This window comes from Xiphophorus hellerii, chromosome 11 (assembly GCF_003331165.1).
Source record: "Xiphophorus hellerii strain 12219 chromosome 11, Xiphophorus_hellerii-4.1, whole genome shotgun sequence".
NCBI classification, from domain to species: Eukaryota; Metazoa; Chordata; class Actinopteri; order Cyprinodontiformes; family Poeciliidae; genus Xiphophorus; species Xiphophorus hellerii.
In genome coordinates this window covers 17,982,322-18,007,993 of record NC_045682.1, presented here as the reverse complement: position 1 = coordinate 18,007,993, position 25,672 = coordinate 17,982,322, and the positions used below count along the sequence as shown (strand labels likewise).

General features: G+C 39.1%; 1 protein-coding gene across 5 annotated transcripts in view; it reads right to left on the bottom strand.

Moving 5' to 3' along the window:
• Nucleotides 1-25,672, bottom strand: part of specc1 (sperm antigen with calponin homology and coiled-coil domains 1) — a 90,459-nt gene that overhangs the window by 13,291 nt on the left and 51,496 nt on the right. For 4 of the 5 annotated variants that reach the window (XM_032576246.1, XM_032576247.1, XM_032576248.1 and 1 more), the window contains 6 exons: nt 25,137-25,312; nt 19,372-19,529; nt 18,299-18,399; nt 18,117-18,192; nt 16,943-17,087; nt 15,245-15,347 (listed from right to left, as the gene is read on the bottom strand). In XM_032576246.1, coding sequence (XP_032432137.1) covers nt 15,245-15,347; nt 16,943-17,087; nt 18,117-18,192; nt 18,299-18,399; nt 19,372-19,529; nt 25,137-25,312 — 759 coding nt within the window. Of the gene's footprint in view, nt 1-15,244; nt 15,348-16,942; nt 17,088-18,116; nt 18,193-18,298; nt 18,400-19,371; nt 19,530-25,136; nt 25,313-25,672 lie in introns of those variants that run through there. The other variant, XR_004340974.1, reaches the window with a different exon arrangement.

Below are 25,672 nucleotides of genomic sequence, written 5' to 3'. Positions count from 1 at the left end.
TTGAGCTCTGAGGAATTGTACACAAACGGGGGCATTTCTGGCCGCCTTCATTTGTCTGGATGCCTGTTAGCGTAGTCATTAAACCAGACGCACTCTCAAGGTGAGGAGGAAAATTTTGTGAAAGGAAGTGAAACATATAATAGTACTGATGACGTGATTACCGCAGGTCGCTGATGTGTAAATATATCTTTGGCTAAATTTAGAAAATGAGCAAAGCACCTTTCACAGGTAAGAAACAATAATGTTCACAAAGATGGAGAATGAAAGTTTAAAAATGACTTAATAAAGATATTAAAAATTCTAGATAATTAAAAACTAGCCTTAGTACACTTTTGTACTTTTTAAAAATTCCTATTACTTTTAAAAGCCGCCCACACGCCTAAAAACATCCAGCTGTTTATTTTTGGTATTATGTTAATATTTTTTGGTGTCTGGAAAACGAGCCGTTTCAAAAACCTCCTGACTGCTAAGTCCTACTGTGCCGTTACCTAGCAAACTAATTGCTCCATTCTTGTTGGCCGTGCAGGAGGAACTGCTAATGCTTTTCAAAGATATACAGTTGCATAATTGCACATGTTTGCAGCCATTTTCACATGAGAGTGTAAATGTCGAGTCAGGGGGCGTGGCCAGTAGCAAATTATTTGGATTGAAAGTAACAAGAGGCCCTTAAACATCTCATTCTGAAAGGAGTTTAAACCAGGCAGAACTGACCAGACTAAAGTCTGATTATCTAAGAACGATTATGTTTTATATAGGCCACAGGCCCATTCTAACATGTTCAAGGAAACATAAAAACAGAGGGTTAAGTTGAGCTCCGTGGCTTTAACAATTCAATGACATTTAAAGGAGCTTTACCATGCAGAGCCCAGGAGATTTAATTTGGGATTTTAATATGAGCTCTGAAAAGAAGAAGAACGAGTGCAAAGACATGAACACAGGAGCGATGTTAACTCTTCTGTTAGGAGCTTCTGCTGCAGTGTTTGGACCAGCTGAGCGGGTCAGTAACTTTTCTTGTTGATGCATCTCAAAAGCCGTTTACAGTAGTCTAGACAACAGGAAATAAAAGCATAAATAAGTATTTGTCTCAAGTTTCTGCTTTGATACCAGCCTTCTTAGTTTAACATTTTCAGTTCCTATAAATGGAAGTACTGGTTTTTGACCGTGAAATCTTTTAAAGCGCATGCGTCAAACTTAAGGCACAGGGGGAAAATCAAGCTGTGGCTTTTCATGTGGTCCTCTAGGCTCCAGATGCATAAATGGAACCTACAGGATAACAGTTGTTTGTTTATATTTTATTCATCTAATTAAAGCAGCTTTTATCTGCTGCAAAATTACACCAATCAGTCCCTCAAATTTTTTGCGATTCTGCAATCGCTGAGATTTACGCAAAGTCAACAGATCCCTCCACTTTTTCATGCTAATGCAAAACTGAGTTTATGGCAAATTTTCCTCAAAAATTGTCAAAACTGTTGGCTTTAAGTGCCAGCTGTTAATATTTCTTATTTCTTCTAAGTAAAGCTGCCTCAGCCTTACTTCATGTCAAGCTGTAATTTGTGATCGATACAGAGTGTAACAAAAAGTCACTATTACCGTTGTACATAAGCTCAAATATTGCAAAATTTCTTGCAAATATTTCTAAAATAGCTACACAAATCAGAGACTTCCCACAAAATCCTGGAGGGTCTGACCAGTTTGAAAACATGTTCAATGTTATCAGGTGCATCTATTAATCCAAGCTCCCAGGTCAAATATAATGTCCTGCGCCAAATTAGCTGGTGCTAATTCCCCCAATGATTAACAGTATTAATTTCAGTATGTGGGTGTTACCATGGTGACACCAGCATCACCACATTATGGACTGTCCTTTTGCTTCTATAACATACAGTATGTGTTGGAAATGTGCTCACTGAGTTCAGGTCCTCAGCTGAAGGACAGACCTGGGCAGTGATGTCACATTCCTCTCCCTCTCACAGCTGGTTCAGCAGCACTGAGCGTGGGTGAAGCATGCGTAAACTCACACACACACACACACACACACACCCACACACACAAACATCACACACACACACAAACATCACACTGGGGGAACAGCAGGGGGTTAGTCACACTCCAAGCCCAAAGCGGACAGAAATAGTCTCCGGATCGGGGGGCTTCTGAGGACAATTTGTGTGAGACAGCCTTTCCAGGTGTCAGCGGGTCTGGCGAGAGCCAATCGTAATCGTAGGTATGTTTGAATTCGGGGAAGAGGTCAGCACAGGGAGGGGCGGCTGTTGGGAGTCGACATGGGGAGAGAGACGTGAATGCTAAAACAGCAGAGGACAACAACAGGTCTCTGGGAGTGGGATCAGAAAAGCAAACACAGCATCAAGCGACAGGAAGCGCCTCGCCCGGCACAATAAAGCCAGAGCCGACGCTTTCAGGGAGAGAGAGAGAGAGAGAGAGAGAGAGGCTGGACAGAGAGACAGAACATTTTGTTGGACTGAGCCTGATTCAGCATGTCAGCACCTGGACAGCTGATCATGAGCTCTACACAACTTTCTCTTTTAAAAAGTTACAGTTCAGTGAAGTAAAAAAAAAAAAAAGCATTAAGGATTCACAGATTACTTTACCGTTTGATTTTTAAAATATGTTGCTTAGTTCATTGCACAATTAAATTACAGATCAAAGCTATTAAGAAATAAAATAATGATAAAAGTCCAGTGGGTTTAACATAAAGCCGCCACCGAAATAGTATAGAAAAAATTATATAATCCAACAATGCAATCCTTCATCAGCTGATCATAAATTTATGAAGTACAGTCATATAGAAAAAATAAAAACACATGAGTGTGATGGACCAGTGACCTGTTCATAATGGTCCCAGTGCTGGAGACAGACATGAGCTTTTCTGTTATCCTGCAAAGATTCAGCAGGTATAGAAAATGAATGAATGAGTTTTGCTGTTTAAATAACCCTCTGCTTTAAATAACTCTCTCATTTTCAAAGGTAATGGAGACAAATGTAATGTCTATGATTCTTCCTAAAATCTGTACTGCTCACTGCAAAAAGACAAAATCTCACCAACTATTTTGTCTAGTTTATAGTCCAAATATCTTAGTAAACTTGAATTAAGCAAGATAAAGGAGCTTGTTTCAAGTCAATATTCTTTAATATTTTTAAGAAAGTACTAGTTCCCCTGAGATTATTTCACATATTTCACATTTTCCCTGATGTGTACGTGAAATAACCTGCCAGTGGAACAAATACTTCTTCATCAATATAATGAATTATTGACTTAAAACAAGCTCCTTCATATTGCAGAAAAGGTTCTTGTAAGTTAGTTTTGTCTCATTTCAAGTATTCTTGAAACTAGACAAAAATACTGTGATTTATTGCTTTATGTAGTACAGTGTAATTTCTGGCAGTACATTAATTCTTCTATTGTCAAACCAAGTCAGCTGACTCCTTTCAATGTGTTGCACCAGCAGCTCCACTTGAATAATCTCTATATCTGAGCACAAGCCATCGAGAGAGGAAGCTTCTATCTAACAGCTTGTTCTTTCACTCCTGATCCAGACCTGCTGACCAAAGTAAAGCTCTTCACCGCTGCAGCAGTGTCCACATTACCGCCAACGAGACATTATTGTCCAGTAATCACTGTGACTAGAGGGGAACAATTCAGACCTGAGGGAACAGGTTCCCTTTCTCTGCTTGAGAACTCTGGAGGAAAACCTTAGTATTGACAGGAAGAGCATGTCAGCTCCATTCTCTGCAGCAGAAAAATGAGGCGAGAGCAACGGCACTATTCACTGTAGGCAACCAAGCAAAGCCAAAAAATAAACTTGCTCTGGCTAAAATCACTTCTACTGCAGTGACGTCATGACAAAAAGGAATTCGTTCAGTTCTCAGATTATTTGCCACTCTATTAAAAATGTGATTGTGACAAATTAGCTCAACCTCAACTTACCTTTTGAGAGTATTAAGAGAATGCTTTTGCCCTATGATGCAGCAAAATAAATAGTATAAAGTGCCAGCAGATACACCACAAAAACACAAAACATTACCAAATAGTTTTGGTCTGCTTTCTAGTGCTAATATCTTAGTACACTTGGAATTAGACAAAACTAACTTACAAGTAACTTTTCAGCAACATATGGGAGCTTATTTTAAGTCAATAATTTCTTAATATTAATAAAACAGCACTAGTTCCACTTTTTTTCTTATAACACGGCAGAATATCTTGTTAGAAGTGAAACAAACTGACACCGTTTTGTTTTTGTAGTGCAGCAGCTCACTTTAAACACCTTTCAGGTATTTTTCAGTCTTTATTCCTTGGCTTATTTTTTATTAAATGCAAAACAACCTCTGCTTTACAAAGATAGAAACAAGCCCATTGTTTATACATAAAACTGAAATAAATTTTAGATTTTCTTCCCATCATTTTCACATTGGATCATTGTAGTTTAATACAGGAAACTAGTAGTGGAGCGAATTGAAGAAGCAACACGTGGTCATATCTAGTGTGGTCTTTATCTACTGAATGCTGTAGATATTTTTAAAATGACATTCATGAATAGGTTGGACCTTCGCCACACACACACACCCACACACACACACATCCACACATACACACAGAGGTTTAGCCTCTGCAGCTGCACGTTGATGCTGCTGGTCTTATGACCAGCCAACTACTGCTGTCATACTTTAATGCCACTTGACACTCCAATGTCAACAAGTCACTGTTGCAACACTCAACTTTTACTCACAGGAGTAGTAAGAAGAGAGAAAATGACTTTGCAACATGCATTCTGCAAAAACAACAAAAAAAGATGCATTCTGCAAGCAGGGAGGGATGGATACCCGTTTCATGGTGCATTTGAAAGAAGCTGGACGGTACTTATGTGAATGTGTGTTTGTTGTAAAATCTCCTTTTGGAGATGTTGTGCAGGAATTGGTTATTAAAAAAAATAACATTTTATACAGAGGCATCACATGACTCTCCACCGGTTTGGACTCAGCCTTTTAAGTCCCAACTGCAACGAGCAAATCTAAAATAAACGGTTTGATTTCATAACTTCTTCTAATTGCGTTCTGGACTCTTGTTGTTGTGGGGGTCAGTGATCTGCGCCCCAAGGTCATCGAAGCTGAAGCAGCCACACTCCCCTCTCACAGTCGGCAGACTAAATTCACCGCCCACCTTTAGCCGGCACAGCACCAAACTGACCAGAGCAGAGCGGCTTCAGGAAAATAAGTTCGGTGCAAAAAGTATTTAGTATCAATAAAGCTGTCTTGGCTGAAATCTTCCAGTGCTATAGATAACCTCTGTTCGTGATGATTGGTGATCTGTGGTTGTTCAGTTTGAGATGTGGGCTCAAATCTAAAGTTCCCAGGACTGAAGAAGACAGATCACAAATACTGAATATTGTCTGGGAACATCTTGCAGTGGCTCAGTCTGATTCTTGTCAACTTTTGTTGAACTATGAGAGACTCTAGCGCCGTTTCCCTTCCCTCCTCCTCAAAAAAAAAATCGTGTTTTTTTCCGTTTTTTACTCTAATAGTAAAATAAATAAAATAAAACGCAGTAACATTCTGCGTATTTATTGATAGACTAACCTGTCATCTGGACTGACGCAGAGAGTTCACACCGACCCAAATGTAGGATGAAAACCTGAGCAAAATGTTGTTGTGCTGCAACACAAAATGTGATCAATGTGTACAGTTTTGGTAGTTGGAGCAGAAATCGAAATGAAAGGGCAAACGTCCTCATTTTCTCAGCCAAATAACTCCAAACTTTTAAGGAGTTTCGTGAACATCTTGGATTCTACTGACCTTTCTAAATATTGCATCGTCTCATCTGGTTAAAAAGAGACAAAGAACAGTCTAACAAAATATCAATGCTCTCCAAATGAGGCTTCTCACCATGAACTTCCTGTGTTACATAAAGTCTATTTAACTCTGGGTTTTAGGTGCATTACATCACCTTTTCACACAAATCTGAAGTAAAAAAAAAAAGGCTCCATATGTTTTTTTGTAGTCCAGACAGTTTCAACAATGACATCATTTGGATTTATGATTGAGATTCTTGTCTCCTTTCTTACAATAAACCTGATATCTATAGTTTTTGGGGGAGAAACAAAGTTCGACTGTCACGTTTCAAGGAAACGGAATAAAAAAAACTAATGAACAGATGAATGTAGAGTAAAGCTGCAGCATTAAATGTTCCTCCTTCATTATTAGAACTGCAATGTCTACTCTTTGAACTTCTATCCTCATCCTGTCCTCGATGTCTGACCTCCATACCCCACTCTCCCGGGGGTCCGTTCCGTTTCTTCAATGGTTTTTGTGTGAGCCTGCGTGCGTGTGTGTATGTGTGTGTGTGCACTGTGTGTGAGTTTCCCAGATGAGGCCGGATAGGCTCTGCTCTTTCAGGCCCAGCTGAGCTGAATGTTCAGAGGTTTTTCTCATTGTTCCCATCTTGAGCAAACAGCACATTTATTTTTGTTTGGCTTCTATGGTTAATTGAGAAAAAAGAAATGTATAAAGTGTCCGGAGCTGTCCTAAATTAAGACATCAAAGAGCATGATAAATATACAGTGCAAGGCTAGATTGTGTTCCCAAGTAGGCAAATGTTCAGGAAAGCTTCTGCGTCTAAACGATGGCCAAAAAAGCAAAAATCTTTAATTACAAGTTAACATCTTGGTTACTGTTTGACCTTCCAGATCAAGTTTTTAGCACTGAGACCCCTTAAACATTCAACACGTCTGTGATAATCAGCTCTGAAGTTTTGGCTTTAAGAATGTGGCTTAAATGATTAAGTGGACTAATTAATGTGATTAATCAGTTATTTAAATACTTGTCAACTAATTCAGAAAATTATTGATCAGTAACTGGAATATTCAGACTTACAAAAGGTCATTTGCTAAAAAAAACAAACAACCTCCTCCCACCAACATATTCAGAGCAGTTAAGTAAATTAAGCCAAAACTGTACAAAAAACAGATACATTTAATATTTAAGATAAAAAATACATTTGTCGGTATATATGTTTTATTCCAAACTTTTCAAGTGTAATAGTTTTAACTCCACCCAGCTCAGATTTACTAGAGGAATGCCAAGTTATTGGATTTTAGGCAATACAATGTTTATTTTCTTATCTTAAAAAAGAGCTGAATTATTTTTTATTTCCATTTATTTGTTTAATGCATGTCTAATATTTTATTTAAAAAAAGTTAAAGTGGGAAAATAAAAAATCTTTATCAGACTCACTTCCTTCCACAGACCCTCTGAAAACCAGCAGAAAAAAAAAAAGAGAACCCAAGACTCTGGATGAATGACATTTCTAATTCAGATCCAGTTTAATCAAGGCTTGCATGAATTAGAAAAAATGACAACTGACCTTGGGAACCCGAAGTTATTGTTAAAGTCTCGACGGCCACAGAAATAGCCTCGGCGGGCTGCGTTTGGATCGCGGGCCGACAGTTTGACAAACTTGATCTAGACAAAATTCAGCCCTAAATCATGGCTATAAATAGACGCATCATCGAATGGTTATAAGTCTAAATGCGCTCTGCTTACGGCTTTCAACAAAAACATGAGACTGTAGAAAATATTTCTAACAATGTGACACCAAAATAAAACAAATGGCAGTAAACTCTCCAGGTGTGTGCGATCAAAATACTTTTTTGTTCAAGAAAAAGAAAGAGGAAAAGTTTAACTTACAAATGACCACAAATAATGACCTTGAGAAGTTTTATCACACAATCCTTCAAGGACACATCTTACAATCTGCCTTAAAACGCAGTGCAACAGTTCTGTGTGTTTCATGTGTTTAGTGCAAAGCTGACGTGCACAGGATCCCTTGTGAATACTAATTTCCTGTGAGAGGTCGTTGGAGTCTGTCCCACAGGGCAGAGCCAATCAGAGGCAGCTTTTAAGGCCCTCGCCACTAATCGATTTGTGCTTCCCAGAATCTGACAATCGAGGTGACGGAGCCGATCTGGGCTCACATCTCGCCGTCCCCTGAGAGTTCAGCTCAGGCCTTCACCTGCTTCTAGCAGCGTCGTGTTTTTAGGGCACGGGGGGCAGAAGGTGGATAAACATGTTGCTCTGTGAAACACCATGTCCCCCAGGGGTCCATGATGTCTTCTCTTGTTTTTCAGTGTTATAAAATTCTGATTAATTTAGCTTCAAAGACACAATGTCATGTATTAAACACATTAACAGCTCCTGACTGTGACACTTTAGGGTAGATACACTGTGAGAATTTACCTAATTCACTCATTTAGATGGTTTACTAATTTTACAAGTCAGTCATGATCAACATTTTTTTTGTCAAAAAAAGGCAAAAAGAAAGCCTTTAGTGACAAAGTGAAAACTTATTTCTACCAATAAAAATATTTACCATACTTTTTAAAAATGTATTTATCTGATCAAAAAAGGCGCATTTTGCTGATCACGATTAATTTGTTAAAAAATAAAATAAAATGGGTAAAACATCCACCATAAGAGGTAAAAGTTTTCTCAGTAAGAGTCCAAAATAGGCATTTTCATATTGTTACAACTGGCGTCGTCAACTTAATTATGCAAATATGAGTGTGCCAGTGCCTGTCTCTGATTGGTTCCCAGAAGGCGACGGAGACGTCCAATTGGCGGATATGAAAGCTGCTGACGTAGACTTCCTGTCCTCAGCTCATCTCAACCGGCCGCACTGTTTGCTAACACCTCGTAATAGTTCTGGAGTTTGTAGCAGTGAGCTGCCGTTTATGTTTGCTTGGTTTTCCCATGTTTTTCTTAATTAGGGAGGTAAGTTGGTTTATTTACTTTCAATTTGGTACGTTTCGGTTAATATTCAAGATAGTTTCCTTTTGTTTGTTGTTTTATAGCTCACTCTGAAGCCATACGCTCCACTTGTAACATCTTAATCAAAAATACATCTTTTTAAAATAAATAACATAAAATGTTCAACTTCGTGTGTGTTGGTGGCTGCTTGGGATCTGAAGAGGATGGATCCTTTTGATGGACGATGGAAGGAAAAAGCAGGTGAAAGGTCAAATTTAAGATGTTCACATGTATAACACTGGCACAACATGTTTCTTTACATTTTTCTCAAATGTTCTCAGCCATCAGAGGCGTCACGTGTAGAAAACGTGATGACACATGATCACAAATCTGTAAACACACCTGAGCCTTCACACACCTGAGTGGAGACCAGAGTGACTGACGTTTCCCTTTCATAGATGAGCAATGAGAGCCTAACCTAATATTTAAAAAATAATAAGCAGAGGGTTGTTACAACACATCTAACAGCCCTCTCCTTGTGATGATTACACAAACTCCCCCTCTTATTGATTTCAGAAAAAAAAGCATAGAATGACATCAGGCTTTCTGTCCAGCTACAATCACACAGATTTATTAGGCCCTCAGCTACTATAAACCATCAAATAATCTCCCTTAATGCTCACAATAGCACCCGGGTGCTGTTTCACTTTAATTAGGCAGTCGGTTGACAACGTCTCCTGCCAACAAAGGGATTGTAATAACAACTGGCATCGACTTTGTCTCTGGCAGACAATGGTGACCTATATGAGCCTGAGTCCCGACTGAACCACCTGGAGCCGGAGAGGGGACAGGAAGGGCCAAAAGCTTCCTCTTTCACCTGACTGGTAATTATGTGGCCGAAGAGGCCGAGAACAGACCCTATGTGGCTCACAGACGCCAAAATGCTGATTAGCGTTGAATTAAAACCTCTGTGAATTTGTTGGAGGCAGAAAGAAGAGAAAGTGCAACATCTATCCGTGCCACAGATGTGCAAAAAGAGAAGAAAATCCTACAAAAAAATAATCCCAATCCTTCACTTTGTGAGGATAGATTCATGATTTCAGAGGATTCATGATGTCATGCACAGAAGCAGATCGACCGCATCCCAGATCCTCCACAAGGTGGGCAAGCAGCCACATATCCACCCCTTGGTTTACTCCGGAGCCGCCTGGGTGTTTGTTGATGAGACGCTCAGTCTGATTCTCATCTGTCCAAATGTTTGCAGCTGGGACAGTAGGACAGAAAAGACTGTACCCACGCATCCCAAGCAACTAGTGGGCATGTTTATTATGTTTGCATGTGACCTCTGTGACCCCGGGATGCCACTCTCTGCTGCTGGTCTCTAACAGTGAGCTCTGATGATTTTTTTAACCTGTTGCTAGGTAAATTATGGAGGCAGTGGGTAAAAGAAACAGGCAACAATTTGTCTGAGATTATATTTATGCTGCAGGAAACCATGAAGTAAAGGATTCCTAATTAGAAGTTTATAGAAACTGATTAATTTATAAACATAAACTATAAAATACAGCAGGAACAATTAATTGGATTAATCATGATGAATCGATGATTAAAATAATTTAGCAATTGATTAATTGTTACCTGAAGTATGCAGACTCAAAAAAGGCTATTTTCCTGAAAGAGGAACATACCTGACGAAGTAATTAATGCTGCTTAAGCTTAAACCCAAAACTCCTTAAAGTTTTAGCTTCACCTGGTTCAAATTCTGTAAAAAAAAAAAAAAAAAAACCTATTAAATCCTCTTTGTGCCATCCACTTATTAATCCAAACAAAGAGTTAATACATCAACCATCATCTACATGATGTTAGTCAAGCATCAAAAATGTGAACTAATCAAATGTTGTCAGGGTTTTTGTTTTTTTTTAGCTCCAGATGCATCCTTTCCTTCCTTTTTGGCAAAAGAAAATCTTTTTATTTAAGATAAAGCATTTGAATTGTTTTATTTATTATACTTTTAATGTATTTCTAACATTGTTTTAGAAAGGCATGTTTAAATTAAAAATATGCAGAATGTTCCAATTTTTTAAAATATAATTAATCAGTTAATTGTTAGAATAATCGATAGATTAGCCCTGCTATAATTTAAAAACAAAATGCTACAATTATATTTACATGGACTGTGAAAGGTAATAACTGCACCTTCAAATTTTGCTAAAATTACAGAGGCTGCGACTTACTGCATGCATGAAAACAAAAATGTAAACTTTTTTTCACACATCTTAACAAAAGATGCCAATAAATGAGGTGAGATCTGCAGCTAAAGCTAAAGTTTACTAGCCTCTATCGGAGCTGAACATTAGCCTGACAGAAAAACTAAAATATGACCATTTCCTCTACAGATGAGTGAGACCAGGTCACAGGCGCTCTGCTAAATGGGTGGAGGCCTGCAGCGCCGTAACCTTCCCCCAGATATGTGAAGCTCAACACATCCTCTGACTGTAACCTTTTCTCACAGCCTGGCATGAGACTCAAACAGGATCTTGTGGTCACGTTTTCTAAGAAACTAGAGTCACTTTCACAAACTGCTGTAAATACGTCAGCTGGCCCGCAAATATACAGTATATATCCTTGCATCAACAGAAACAGAAATCCCTCTGGAAAGGCTCGAGTTCAGCAGAAGGATATAAAAATCTCCAGGGTCACTTCCTGAAAATCTCTGCTAATTGTTCTAGTTGTCACTTATTAGTGGCTTTCCTTTTCTTTTCCTGACTGAAGCACACATTACAGAGTGCTGCGCCGCGTATTGATCGCATTGTACAAAGTCGAGACTTTACATCAAGCGAGGCGTCCATGAAAGAGTTAACCGCCTCGCTGTGCGTTGAGAAACCCAATAGCAGAGCGGGCGCATGGTGACGGATCACCGTCCGAATCCAGAAAGGAACTGATTACGCCACAGCCTGAAACACCGCTGTTAGCCAAATCTACTTAATGAATTCCTGACATTTGCAAATAATCGCCCTTTGTGAAGGGATCAGCGCTTGCAGTGAAGAGTTTATGTTGCTCAACTCATCTGTCCTTAACTGAACTAAAATCCACAGGTTTGCTTTATAATTGACATTTTCTCGCAAAAGTATTCATACTATTTTAACACATTACAACCACAAACTTCAGAAATGCTCTGGGACTGTGTAGTCCCAGAGCATTTCACTGGGACTAGATGGGAGGCGCCGCGTAACTGTAAAGAGGAATGAAAATGATAAACAAAAAATGTTTCACAAGTAAAAATCTTCAATGGGCAGCAAGCATTTTCCATTCTTTCTCCACACACACTGATACCACTAAATAACTGTGTGTAACTTTAAATCTCAGCATACACATCAAATTATACAGTTTACTCTGCAAATTAGGTTACTTGGTAGATTTCTAAATTGTTCCCGTTTGTTTGTTTAAAAGAAGAAAAAAAAAACTACTCAAGAACAGAGAAAACAGTTAAAGCTATTAAAAGGATTTTGAACATATTCAGCACAAATAATTTCAATGACTGTCAGTTTGAAATTTACGACACTGAATAGAAATCTCCAGGAGAAAACACATTTGCAAATCATGTGTCCCTTAGCCAGAGTATATAAACAAGGAAAAGGAGACAAAAAGACAACAGAGACCCTAAATGTTGATGGTGATGCAGCAGGAAGAGTCGTTTGTGATCCTGAAGTCAACCGCACCTGGATTTGACAGAAAGAGGAAGCTGCCACCAGATTCCCAGGAAATAAGCTGGTCGGAAAAACCTCTGACTACAAAAGAGCTGCTGAACACATACTTATGTTACAAACTGTTGGTGGAAGCATCATGCTGTGGGCATGCTGTTCCTCCGTGGGGACGGGGAAGCTGGTTAGGAAGGTGGATGGAGCTAAACGCAGAGAAATCCTGGAAGAAAACTGGAAGAGACTCGAGACTGGGGGCTGTCTTCCAGAATCCCAACTGGGAAGGAACTGTCAACTTTTATTTACCGTAGAAATTATTATATATACTGTATATATATCGCAACATTTATAATTGATGCATTTCTTAGCAAACCTTTAACTGCCTTTAAAAACTGTTCAAACCACTGATTGTGTCTAAAAATCACTGGTTTTATCCACCCAACAGACGGGCCATCAGTTCTGGTTTCAGGGTTTTTAGCACAGTGTCTCCTCAGTGCGTCTTTCACCAGCAGAGCAAACTGTGACCATAAAGTCCCCGAGCTGAGATAGAGGGAGGGCGGCTCAAAGTTCAGTAGCATTGTTCTCCAGAAGTCAGAACTATCGATGTGACGGCTCATTCAATAACTCAATCTCTCGCTGGAAAAGTTCAATCTATATTTAGAACTTGTGCATCTTTCTATGGGAAAGTCACATGAAACAATTGATTTTAAGAAGAAGAAAAAAAGGCCTTAGTGTATTTTTAAGGATCCATCAGAATGCACACAGGGCTGTAATCGTTCCTTTCCTTTCAGATCCAGAGTCTGCAGACTGCAGCCCCTCTGCGTGCATGAAAAACGTTTTAGCACAGTGATTATACTGGCTAATCTGTAATCCCACTGGGCATAATGGGTTCCTTAAACTGGCTATTAAGGGAGAAACTTGGCTTGGTTAATATCAGCACTTGGCTCTGCGGCCTAAGAAATATTTATTCCACCATTTGTGGAACCATTACAACCAGAAATGTTGAAGTATTGCCTTACTATTTATATAATTTTAAAAATCACTAAAGAGTTCATGATTTGTGTTCCTTGGAGGAAGGAAAATAACATGAGGTTTTATAAAAATGTTTAACGTAATAATAATAAAATATATTGTATGATTGTGTTGATTTCTCATAATCAGAGTTTTCTCTGCAATTACACCTGAATGTTTTTTTAACAGTCTGGCACATTTTAAAAAAAAAAGTCAATTCTTCTCTGAAAGATCTATAAACATGAACTTTCATATCTAACCACAGAATCTAGGTTGGATTCAGGTCTGGACTTTGATTAGGCCATTCTAACACATAAACATGCTTTGATCCAACTCTCCATCTGCGGACTTTCAGACCGCCTGGTCTGATAAGTGATGCTAACAGTCAAAAGTATTAAGGAACGCGACTCGTTTCAGAGCAGCAGAGAGCTGGTGCATGAACACCAGGGTAGAAGCAGAGACTGAGAAAGTTAAAGGGGTGAGAACTGATTTCTGGAAGAAAATGTGATGAATTTAAATCACAGCAAAGGTCACAACTCTTCTAACTAAAAACCAAATTCAATTTCTGTTAATAAGTGCTGATTCCAGGTTGATTCCAGAAAGTGTAAAAACCAACAGATCAGTTGTTGAGAAGTAGATTAAAGGGGAAGTATTATGTGTTTTCCAGGCACATGATGCCATTTTCTGGCACTACCAAGTATCTATGTTACCTTCAGTTGTTAAAAACATACTCTATATATATCCACCATGAGTTAAAAGAAAATTGACTTCATAATTTAAGGCCAGAAATTGGGCCTCTATCTCTATAATCCAGAGATTAAACTACTATATACAGTATATATACAGTACAGACCAAAAGTTTGGACACACCTTCTCATTGAATTCAATAAGAAGGTGTGTCCAAACTTTTGGTCTGTACTGTATATATATAAAAGAGTGATGTAAGTAATTGAATGTGACTAAATATAAATAAATAAAAAAGCATGCACATGCAAATATGTTAATCTAGAAATAATCTATAAATATGTTTGATTTTTCATTAGGTGTATAAAAATATCTGGTTTCAAATGTAAACAACATTGTCCACATTTAGGGTTTTAATCAAATGTTAGATTGCACTTTGCTCCAAAACTGTGCAGTTTGAATATCAATCACTTGCAAGAACTTTATGCAGAAGTCAAGAACTTTCCAAACCTTGAAAACCCCGAAATGAAATTCAAGGATTTCAAGCATCTCCACCCTGTATTTTGTGTATTTGGATGGTGGTTCACTGTGATTCTTTTAAAGGTTATCAGAGGAAATAATACTAAATACGAATAAATGCCATATTTCTCAAATTATTTTGAAAAAAAAAATAGAACTAGGTTTTTTCCCCTTCCGGTTTTTCTTCTTTTTTTTTTTTTTTGCAAAGTGAAAAAATAATTTTCCAAAGCCGTCTAAAAACACAGGCATAAACCCATTCATACCAGTGAGATGTGAGATGCCAGTTAGCTAAATGGTTGGTCAACAATATGCCGTTCCGGCTGTCTGACCCAGCTGTGGCTAAAAAAATGAAAATAAATAAAGATTGACCTCAGAATCTGGGGTCAGAATAATCAATATCGCGTCATGCAATATAAAGCAGAGAGTGGGAAGTGTCAGCTCACTTTTTTAATGAAAACCAGGGGAGTGAAGGCTAAATATCAAACCGTCAGATGTAGACGTGAAGGAGAGCTGGGCGTGAAAGTGTGTGGAGCACGTCTCATGTTTGAGAGCGGTCCGTGGCCTGTGATCCCTACCGGATAGCCTTCTGTTTTCTTCTGGCACCACTTCAGTAGAGCGTTTCTCTTAGATCCTCCATACTCCCGCGCCAGAGCGGCCAAGGGGTCCGTTCTTTCCACACTGTCACCAGGGGAACGCGGGCCGCCATCAGAGGAGAGGGAGAGAGGAGAGATGTCATCTGGAGTACAACTTGTGCGATATCTAGTTCAGTTCCTCTACTGTCCCCCCCCCCCACTCCCACACAATTATTTGTGTGAACGTGGAGGACGCTTGCTAATCATAGCTGGTCAGACAGCTAAAATTATGCTGAATTAGAGCAACGTTTGTCCTCACAAAGAATGCATTCTCTGAAATAATTTTTATATTTGTGGCCTAATATTAAAAAAACCATCTGATTCTTCTCAGATTTCTACTTGATGACTTTTATTTCTCCTTTTCAAAAGTTCCCTATTTGGACCAGAAAAATAAAAGATCACATGGTTAAACAATTTTATGCAACAGCAAAATTTATTATTAATTATAAAAAAAATGTAAACATATAATCTCAAACTTAAATAAGGCACATTAACTATATTATTTAGATGAAATGCAAAGCTGAGAGCTGCAGGTTATACGGGAAAACAAAAGGAAATGTATTCTAACAGAAGACAGTTTGATACATGGTAAGAAATCAGCATGCCTGGTATAAAAGTAAAACAAAACTTTACTGAGAGATTGTCTGTTGTCGAGAAAATGAGATGAACTTTATTCATATAAGTTCTGATTCTTTAACCTGGAAGATCTGAGTGTTTTTATAGATTATCAGTGATACTGAGGGACATAAGTGTAATTTAGGAAAGTTTTTAAGAAAGAATAGATTTGCTTTAATACAAACATTTTACTAAAAAGGCAGCTAAACTTCTTACATGTCCAGAAAATAGAAAAGAAAACTAGGAGAAACTGAGACAGGAAAATTAAGGGTCAAAATCTGTGTTTGGTGCTGCTCTAAAGGAAAAACAAATTCACTCGTTTTTCTTGCTTCGTATAAAAAAAAAGACCCTCTGATTTGCAATTTTTCATTACTGGAGGAAATGATCTTATCTTGCACTATCGTGATGATTCCGGAGCTTCTTTGTAGTTTCGTTTATTTGTTTTAGAGTTCAGAGCGGAGCCACGTTTACTTGGAACGGCAGACATCTCAGTGCAGAGTGGAAGCCCGTTTTACTGCCCGGCCCCCCGTCCCTGTGGTCCCACACTCAAATGTTTCCAGACATCATGCACAATGTGCACAGTTGTAAAGCAGTAAGGAAAGAAATCCTATGCATGACGGATAGATTTAAGGTCTATCTGTAATATTATTCTAGGGACTTGCTCCCTGGGGTTGGAGGCCATGGGAAGAACATGAGACATGGTCGTTCCACTTAGCATGCTAAACATTTCACACGTCACTGCAGCTCTGCTGTTGAATCCATTATTTCCCCGTTTCAGGCTGTGCGATGCTAGAAGCGGACATGTTTTTGCCATTTTAAATTACTCCAGAATTGGCGAGTATTTGCATACATCATCAATAACGCAGCGGTTCTCACATAACCCTAAACATACTAAACATGGTAACAGATGAATTATGTTTCAAACATTTTTAAAGTGAGAAAGAAGCTGAATTTCTTTTAATGCTTTTCTTGTAATTAAACTGTTCCTGTGTCTCTAAGCTCATCTTTGGATCCAAACGACAATACCTGAGTTTGCTGCTTCCTCGGCCGTAGCTGAACGGTGCGGTGCGGCTGCTGAGGGAAATGGGGCTTTTGATTACACTCTCCAGTGAAGGGCTCTTCCTCATGAGGCTGTTTGGTTTCAGGTCCTCGCCAAAACTTGACAACTTATCTGCGGAATCAAAAGGACGCGAGAGACGGATGTGGATACAGAAGAATGTGACAAAAGAGTCAAAAAACAGAGCATATCCTAGAAATGTTTGCTTCCAGTCAGGAAACTATGTTCCTACAGCAGCTCCTCAGGGGAGGCTTTGGAAACAAATCAACCGTGACACATTTAAGAGCATTTCCAGAGTTGCATTTAAATGTGTTTTTCTAGAAGGAAGTGGCGAAAGTCAGTAAAAAACCAGCAGAAGTCAAATGTTTGATTGTCTGTATTTGTTGTACTTTTCATTGAGGATATTGAATCAGCAGAACTTTGCCTTTAAAACGACCACCTGATCATGAGTGAGAGCCAAAGGAATTTGAATGAACGTTTAAATTTCACCAGGCCACAACAAAATCTGGTGGTCGGCTCTCTGGGTGAGGACAGTGATGGCTGACTGGACTTTTTGTCTGCTTGCATGTCATCTTTCACTCTGACCACAGACCAGCACAAGGTCAAAATGCAATTCTGGTTTGGTCAGAGCCTTTAGTGCAGGGGTCTCAAACTCCAGTCCTAGAGGGCTGCAGTCCTGCAACTTTTAGATGTGCCTCTGCTGCACCACACCTGAACAGAATAATTAGGTCATTAAGGCTCTGGAGAACTGATCTACACAAGGAGGAGGTCATTAAGCCATTTCATTCCAGTGTTTTGTACCTGTGGCACATCTAAAAACTGCAGGACTGCGGCCCTCAAGGCCTGGAGTTTGAGACCCCTGCTTTAGTGGAAGGTCACTGCTGAAGAAGCTGGCTGTGTCGAAATATTGATGGTGGCTCATTGATGAGCCATCATCAGATTTCTGGCTTATGGGAGAAGATTTTATCCAGAATTGTACAGTACATAACCCATAGTACGGTGAAGACCTTCTGCACACTTAGCAAAAGTGAATAGGAGCCTCAATTCCATAATTTTTGTAGAGAACCAGATTGTTATGTCATGCAGCAACCGATCAAATATGGTACAGCAGATCAAATAAGATTTGGACGGATTGTTACATACCACGAGGATGAGCGAACTCTCCATGATTTATTCTTTTTTCCAGCGTCTTTGATAGTGGCTTAATGTAGGAATGTCTCTAAAAAAAAAAATTTTTTTTAAAGACAAAAAAAGAAGTCTAAAACAAGCTCCCCTCCAACAAAACCTACATGTGATTTTTGGATGAAGGCTGAAGTTTTAAGTACCTGGATGGGGGAGACGGCTGCAGCTGGTGCAGTGCGCACGGGGATCCCACTCAAAGGGCTTCTCGGGGTGGAAAGCACCGGAACCGCATGACATGGACCATCTGCAATATCCATGATCAATGTCAGAGTGGTTTTTTTTTCTTCTTCATTAAGGCTGTGGTGTCACAGCTTACGTTTGGTATATAAACAGCAAAACAGATCAGTGAAAACAGTGAATAAAGAGCAACATTAAGATTAAAAACAAATCAGGGAGAAAGATGTGGAGAGGTTTAAAACAGAGTTAGAGATGATACCATAAGTTTTGCACATGTAATGAAGCACCACTGACTCCAAAAACTGGAACCGGTAAAACCCCAGAAAATTTTCTTCGGACCAAGAGATCCATGGCAGCTCTGGAGGAGCTGCAGAGAAGCACAGCTCATGTGGAAGAATTTGCCAACAGGACCGCTTCTGCATTTGTCATGCCGTGTATGAACCAGACTTTTTAGTATGAGAGCTCTAAATAAAGTAATAAGTTCAAAGTAAACATTAAAGTCCAATTTCTGAGTTTGCCACCAGCCATGTGGTGCACAATGCAAACATCTGGAAGAAAGTCCTCCGGTCACAGGATCACAGACTTTATTACTTTGACCTACATTAAGACATTTAAGGATAGTTTGGCAAATAAGAATGGCCATAAATTCAGATCTGTAAATGTGCAAAGCTGGGAGAAACACCCTAGTACATGTGCAGCGAAAGAGCATTATGCAAAATATTTGAATACAAATCCATGCCACACTTTCCAGATTTGTGTTAATCCCACGAGAAACCATCTAAAAAAAAAACCATTTACTAAAACAGCTAATCAGTCCCAGACTTCCAGCTCATCTCATGTTGATCGGTATCAAATGATTTTCCTGACAAACACCAGAAACCCCCCTCCACCCCCATCCCTGACCTGACGAGCTGAGAAACGACAGACATGAACGCTGGAGACCACAGCTGCTCATCAGCTGTTCTCCTCTACAGCTACACTGATGTGACGGGACGCCTGGCCCGGCCACTGCTTGTGTCTGCGTGTGCTCGGCGCTCACTCTGTCCAACAGTGTCAAAGGACTTAATGAGGGATTTGACGGTCGCTCCGGGCTCCGCGCTGGCGTCGGCGGGTGACGTGCCGGGGATCACGGAGATGCCGCACCATTGGCTGCTGCCGCCGTCGGAGTCCAACGCTCGCCCACCATCACCTTGGGACCTGGCAGACACAAAAAACACAATTGCTGCATAGACTCAAGCAAAACATATTGCTAATGGTGGTGTAGTCTGTTTCTGATCCAAAACCCTCCATGTTAGTCCTGATTCATCCTGATGAGTAGGAATGAATGCTCTGAAATAAAAAGTGTTCTAAATTTACTGGTGATAAGATATGAGCTTTCAAACACCTCAAAACTTGCAAATCTTTCATGGTTTTTTCTTTTCTTTTTTTTTTTTTTTTTTACAAATAAAAATAAGAAAAAACCTTAATTCGTTGCAAATAAATAACTTGAGCTCAGTCAGACTGGATTGAGATCATCTGTAAACGATAATCTTCCAAAGATTCCAACTTGGATTTGGATCAGAGTCCTGTGACTGATCCGCTCTGTCGCATACATTAGTTCAGATCTTACGGGTTTTCCTCTGGGCCGCCCTGTATATGACCCCCATCCCCATATTCTGATTGATTCTGATCAGTGAAGAAAACCCACATTATGATGAGTCTACAGACCAGTTTGATGTGTGAATAAAAGTCACGGGGCTGGATACATTTTGTTTATTTATTCACCTAATGAACAAGTCAGACATTTACACAGAACTTCACATACAGAAAAAAAACAAAAAAAACAGCCGAGTCCTTCCTCAGCAAAATAAATTATCACAATATGAACAGGAATGCTCGGCCTCGTAAAAGATTTTTCCAAACATTTCATCTTTTCTTATATAACCCAACTTACTTGAGCACCAGTACCATTCACTCGGCTTGGATAATATGGCTTTTTAAAGATGGGTTGTAGAAAGGACCTCATATTTCACACACACTGTATGTGATGCTCTTTAAGAGTTTGAACCAAAGGTGAGAAAAATATTTACATATAAACATGTAAAGCTTGTAATTTATTGGAATCTGCTAAAGGTTAGAAAAAGTCCGTGTGGTTAATATATTAAATTCTGATTTTGCACAAAACAGGGAGTACGGAATATAAATATTTGAAAGTGATGTAAATATTTCGGGAACACAGTTTTATTGGTCTACGACTTAAAAGTTTGATTTTAAGACAGTTCGATTGGTCCAGAAGTACGCTGTTAACGGTCACGTCTAATACTGGCAGCATGATATCATGACATCTGCATGTAAAAATAATTCTACCAACAAAAAATACACAACTGTAAAAAATGGGAGAGCTTGAAACTGACATGCCTAATTAAGTTTGTCCACAGCGCCATCTTGGGGCCAAAAAAATGAACCGCACTCGATTTGAACAGCAGAAGAAAGACCAACAAGAAAAAGTTGTCAGTGACGTATTTTATACAAAAACAGTAACAAGATGATGTGAGGAGCAAAAAAACAAACAAAAAAACAAGATATCCTTAAAGCTCCTGGATGGAGGATGTTCAGTCTGATTTTATTTTTTTTTCTGATCATGGTTTGCTGCAAAACCATGATCATTAAGAATTACAACAAATAGTTTGGAAATTTTTCATCCTGATCAGGAAGATTTATGAAAAATATTGAATTACCCTGTAATTTGGATTTCTAAAACAAATAACTGCACAACTTTAATTCTGCAAATTAAGGTTCTTTTCCACTGGCAAGTCGCGCTCCGACCAGTTAATGTGCGGCTCGGTTTTACCCCAGGTAGTGGCGATTTCCACGACACGCTCTGTTCCTCACTATGATGGGCGGGACGTGAGCGGCAGCAGATGTGGTCAACTCTACGCTGATGTTTGCAGCTTCATTCTGCAAAGGAGAACCTTGAGGTTCTGGTTCAAATGGACTCCAATAACACTCGATATTTCATAGATATCCAGCTGATTCATTTTGTCTTATGGAAATTCATTTCTGGCCCAAACACAATGATAAAGACTCAGATCAGCTGATTATTCCTCTTTGCTTATAAACATCACTACATTCTGGAACCTTATAGTTTTAAATGTACAAACTTTTTAATTTTGGTAATGCAGTCAAACATGTACACCAGTAGCCACACCCGAACTTACTTTATTTATTTTTTTAAATCCAAAGGAAGAGTAAAATTCACAAACTAATATTATGTACCATATTTTCCGAACTATAGAGCGCACCATACTATAAGCCGTACGTACAAATTTTTTTGGAAAAAAAAAAAAAAATTTTTTTTTTTTAATCTGGAGACGTACATCTAAATGATAAGCCGCCGGTATCTCCGCCGCTCTCGGTTTTCCATAATAAATAAATCTCCTGGATTTATTAAAGGACCCAGTCATCCGATAGCCGTCACCTTAAAAGCTGCATCATATGAGTTTGAAGAAATTCCTCCGTCGTACCTGCTCCTAGAATGTGCTTGTTCTAAATGAAAATTAGCACTTTCTTCTTTGACTTCCAATGATTCACTTCCTGCTAACGAGCCCCCCCTGGCGGTTGAAGAAAAATCAACAGAAGAGCCGCACCGGGCTATAAGCCGCATTGTTCAAAGCGTAGGAAAAAAGTAGCGGCTTATGGTCCGAAAAATACGGTAGTTCCGGTGTTTTGCACTGTCGGCGCAAACCTGCAGCCCTGGCAGAAAGCTGACCACAGCTGCACTGATTCTCTCTTCAGAGAGACGAGCTGCTAGCAGCGCTGCTACATCACGGTTAATCTGCTCCAAAACTTAATGCATGCAATGGTTCATTCCTGGAATTCATGTCACAAGCTAATATTATGTAAGGTGTTTTACATGTGCAACCAGGAATGAACCACTCCAGGAATGAATGGTTCATTTAAACAACTTTGTGTTTTACTGCATATATTGTATAATGTTTTCTATTTTGCTCTCAAAAGGCAAAACAACAGACTGAACATCCTCTAACAGCAGTGCTTCTATATTTTTCCTAAAGGGATGTGGAAATATTACAAAATTGATTTTTATAAAAAATTTTATCTCCTTGCTTTTGCATTTAAAAGCAAGATTTAGCTGTTTTCCAATGTTGCAAATTCAGTGATAGAAATCTTTAGCTCTGCCAAACCTAAAACATTCAGCATTTGTTACGCCCCTCACCATACCAGGCCATTCAATCTTCTCTAATTTCTCAAAGGCACAAAAAATTTCATTTAAAAAGTCGTCCACAACACAAGAATCCAACAGTCCAGACAAAACGAGAACATTCAGTGAGAAAATAAAATAGAGTACTCTCATTTAAAAAGTCCTCAAAAATATTTTAGCCATATGGAGAGAAATGAACCCATGAAGGCCTGAACGTCCTTCTGCACAGTGAGTCAAAACAAAGCTGGTTTCCACAAAATAGAAGTGCAACAATAACACTGTCTTCACATGATGCTGAGATGAGGGTCACTCTCTAGTGTCCTTCCACTGCCGTCTTGGTGTCAAAAGTGGCTCCAGTGCTGATTCTGAAAAGAAAAAGATAAGAAAATTAAAAATGAATGATGTAGAAAGTCTACTTTAAAAAAGAAAAACAACAACAACACATGATTGCTTCTTCATGTCAATTAAAAAGCCAGAACCTCTGGGCATATTTTTCCTCAACTCTTCCATGCACACCTCATAAGATTAAAACAGTCACTCATACAGCCAGATCACCCTGTGATGGAGATGCTATGGATATGTATCTGTGTCGTTAAAAACAGCATGAGTTCAGTCCAAGTCATGCCAGTGCAGCCATCATCATCCTGCTTTTTCCATCAAAAAAAAAAAGTAGGAGTGTTATTCATCGAAAACAACAGCAGGTGGCACCAGATACAATCTAACTGATCCACAGGTTTAAAGAGCAAACCGGGAGGGAATGGTAGCCCTAAAGGTGCAGTCAGCCAGCGTATGGAGAAGCAGACAGAGTCAGACAGGCTGAAGAAGCAGCATGAAGCCAAACACAGAGAGGAAGGTCAGTGAGCGTCGGCAGCACACAAGGCGGGGAGCGGCAGGCTGGCTGAGAACTCACCTGGACTTCAGGCTCGTCAGACGGACGTCTTTAACAGAGACATCAGCTGATGGAGGAGGGGAGCGGACGCAGCATAACAGCTTTTCTTGGGGAAAGTTTGGTGATTGAGACGTGGTCTACTACCAGATACTAAATACACGGGTACTGATCCGTATCTTGCGCTAATGCAATTGTTTTTTAAAATAATAATAATAATTTTAAGCATGCTCAAGTGCTTAGAATAATAAACAGTCTACTTTAACAAAGATGTATTTTATCTGGAGTGATGATAATATTATAACAAACCACCATTAAGTTTTTATCATTTGGATTTTTAGGACTCTTTTGCTAAATCACACATAAACCACAGCTATCCTCATTTTTAAGTGGATTTAAGAACTATTTTTGTACCTTTTCACCTTTCGTCACGCTACAAAAACTTCAACATATTTAAATGGGATTTGGTAAGTTAGGTCAGCAAAAAGTAGCTTGTCATTTTTAAGTGAATAGTTTTGAAATATTTTATAAAAATATGCAAAATGAGGTATGTGTTCTACTTTACTGCAGTACTCTTTGTCCAACCAACTGCCTTCAAAAGTGACCTAATTCATAAATAAAGTCCACTGAAATGTTGTTTAATCTTAGTATAAATACAGAAAAAAAAAGTTTTTTTCAGATTTTTAAGCATAGGAAAAAAAATTTTATAAAATCATGTATCATGTTCATTCACATTTATGCACTAGGTGTCAAACTCATTTCCATTTAAGGCCACACCAAGATCAGGGATGTCCTCAAAGAGCCGGTTGTGGCAGAATAAATAAAGTGCAATAAAATGATCTATTGAAGTACTAAAAGTAGAATAGCTTTTTCTGTATTCAATGAGTACTTCATAAAATCAAATATTAGAAATTTCACACTCACGTAATTTTGAAATATATAAATAAAAACTGATTTGACTAAATAAGTAACATGTAAGCACCTAACTTGTTTTGAAGTTCTGTTTATATGGCCCTCCAGGATATTGAGGGCCATATAAATAGCTATGGCGACCCAGATTTGGCCCATCGACCTTGAGTTTGACACATGTGATCTAACACATGACACCAAATAAGATAAATTGAAATTTTTGGCTTTAGTTTGACAAAATATGAAAAGGTAAATTAATTTGGCACCTTAAATATGCCTATAATAAAACTGTAAGGCTTCCATTATGTTAATAGAAGTAAACTGGTGTAAAATCTGTTTTTGATTACAACTACCACACGACTTCTTCACACGTAATGTGTTTCGAGTGTGAAATTCGAATGTTTGCCACAGGTCATAATACATGTTGAAGAGGGAAACAGAAAGGGCAGCAGCTTTAAAAGAAGTAAAAAATACAGAGAGAAAATAAAACTGCAGGAGATGGCTCATTGACCTACAGAGTCTGCCAAATCCCAGGAACACGAACACTGAAGCTCTTAATTATGCCTCCGATGAAAACATATCCTCTCTTAGGATCAAACAGGAAATTTGGGAACCTCTTGAGCAAGAGTTTATTTCAAGTTGGGATCATTTGGGCCACCTGTCTAAAGATTATTGCTGCGTGGAGATCTGGCAGGACTCTGGTAGGTATGTCACATCCTGGTACATTCAGAGAGAAAGGAGCCTGGTGCCTGAGGGGGCTGGAAGGAGATGGCTGGGTGGGTGTAAGGGGGATGGAAACAGTGGATAGTACCTGACTCCCTGCATGGCCTGCAGGTCTGCAGAAAGCTTCGCGTTGCGGTCCTGCTCCTCCTGCAGCTGCCTCCTGAGAGTGCGCAGCTCCTGCTGAGCTTCCACTTTGATGTCGTTGGCCACCACCACCGCTGTCTGGAGGTCTGCCTGAAAGCGCCGCCACTCCTCTCTCTCCTCCTAAATACATAAACACATGGATCAGCACAGGTTGAGGCACAGCAGTTAATTTATGCAAATTAAAAAAAAAAAACAATACAGGGGCAAATGAAAAAAAAAAACATTTGCAAGTCACTGATCGCCAGTAAGCACTCCAAAACTGAAGCCTAAAAATAAATAAAAGGATGTTGCTTATTAACAGTATGTTAAAAATGGTATGAATGATTCCTTAGAGTCCCTGAATGCATGAAAAAATGTCTTTCTATAATTATGGTCAGCTTAAAAGCAGCTGCAAAGGCTATTTTAAACAATCTGGAAAAGAGATGAATCTCAGGATTTTAAAGGTCTCAGGCTGCCATGCTTGGCTGATTAAACAAGATT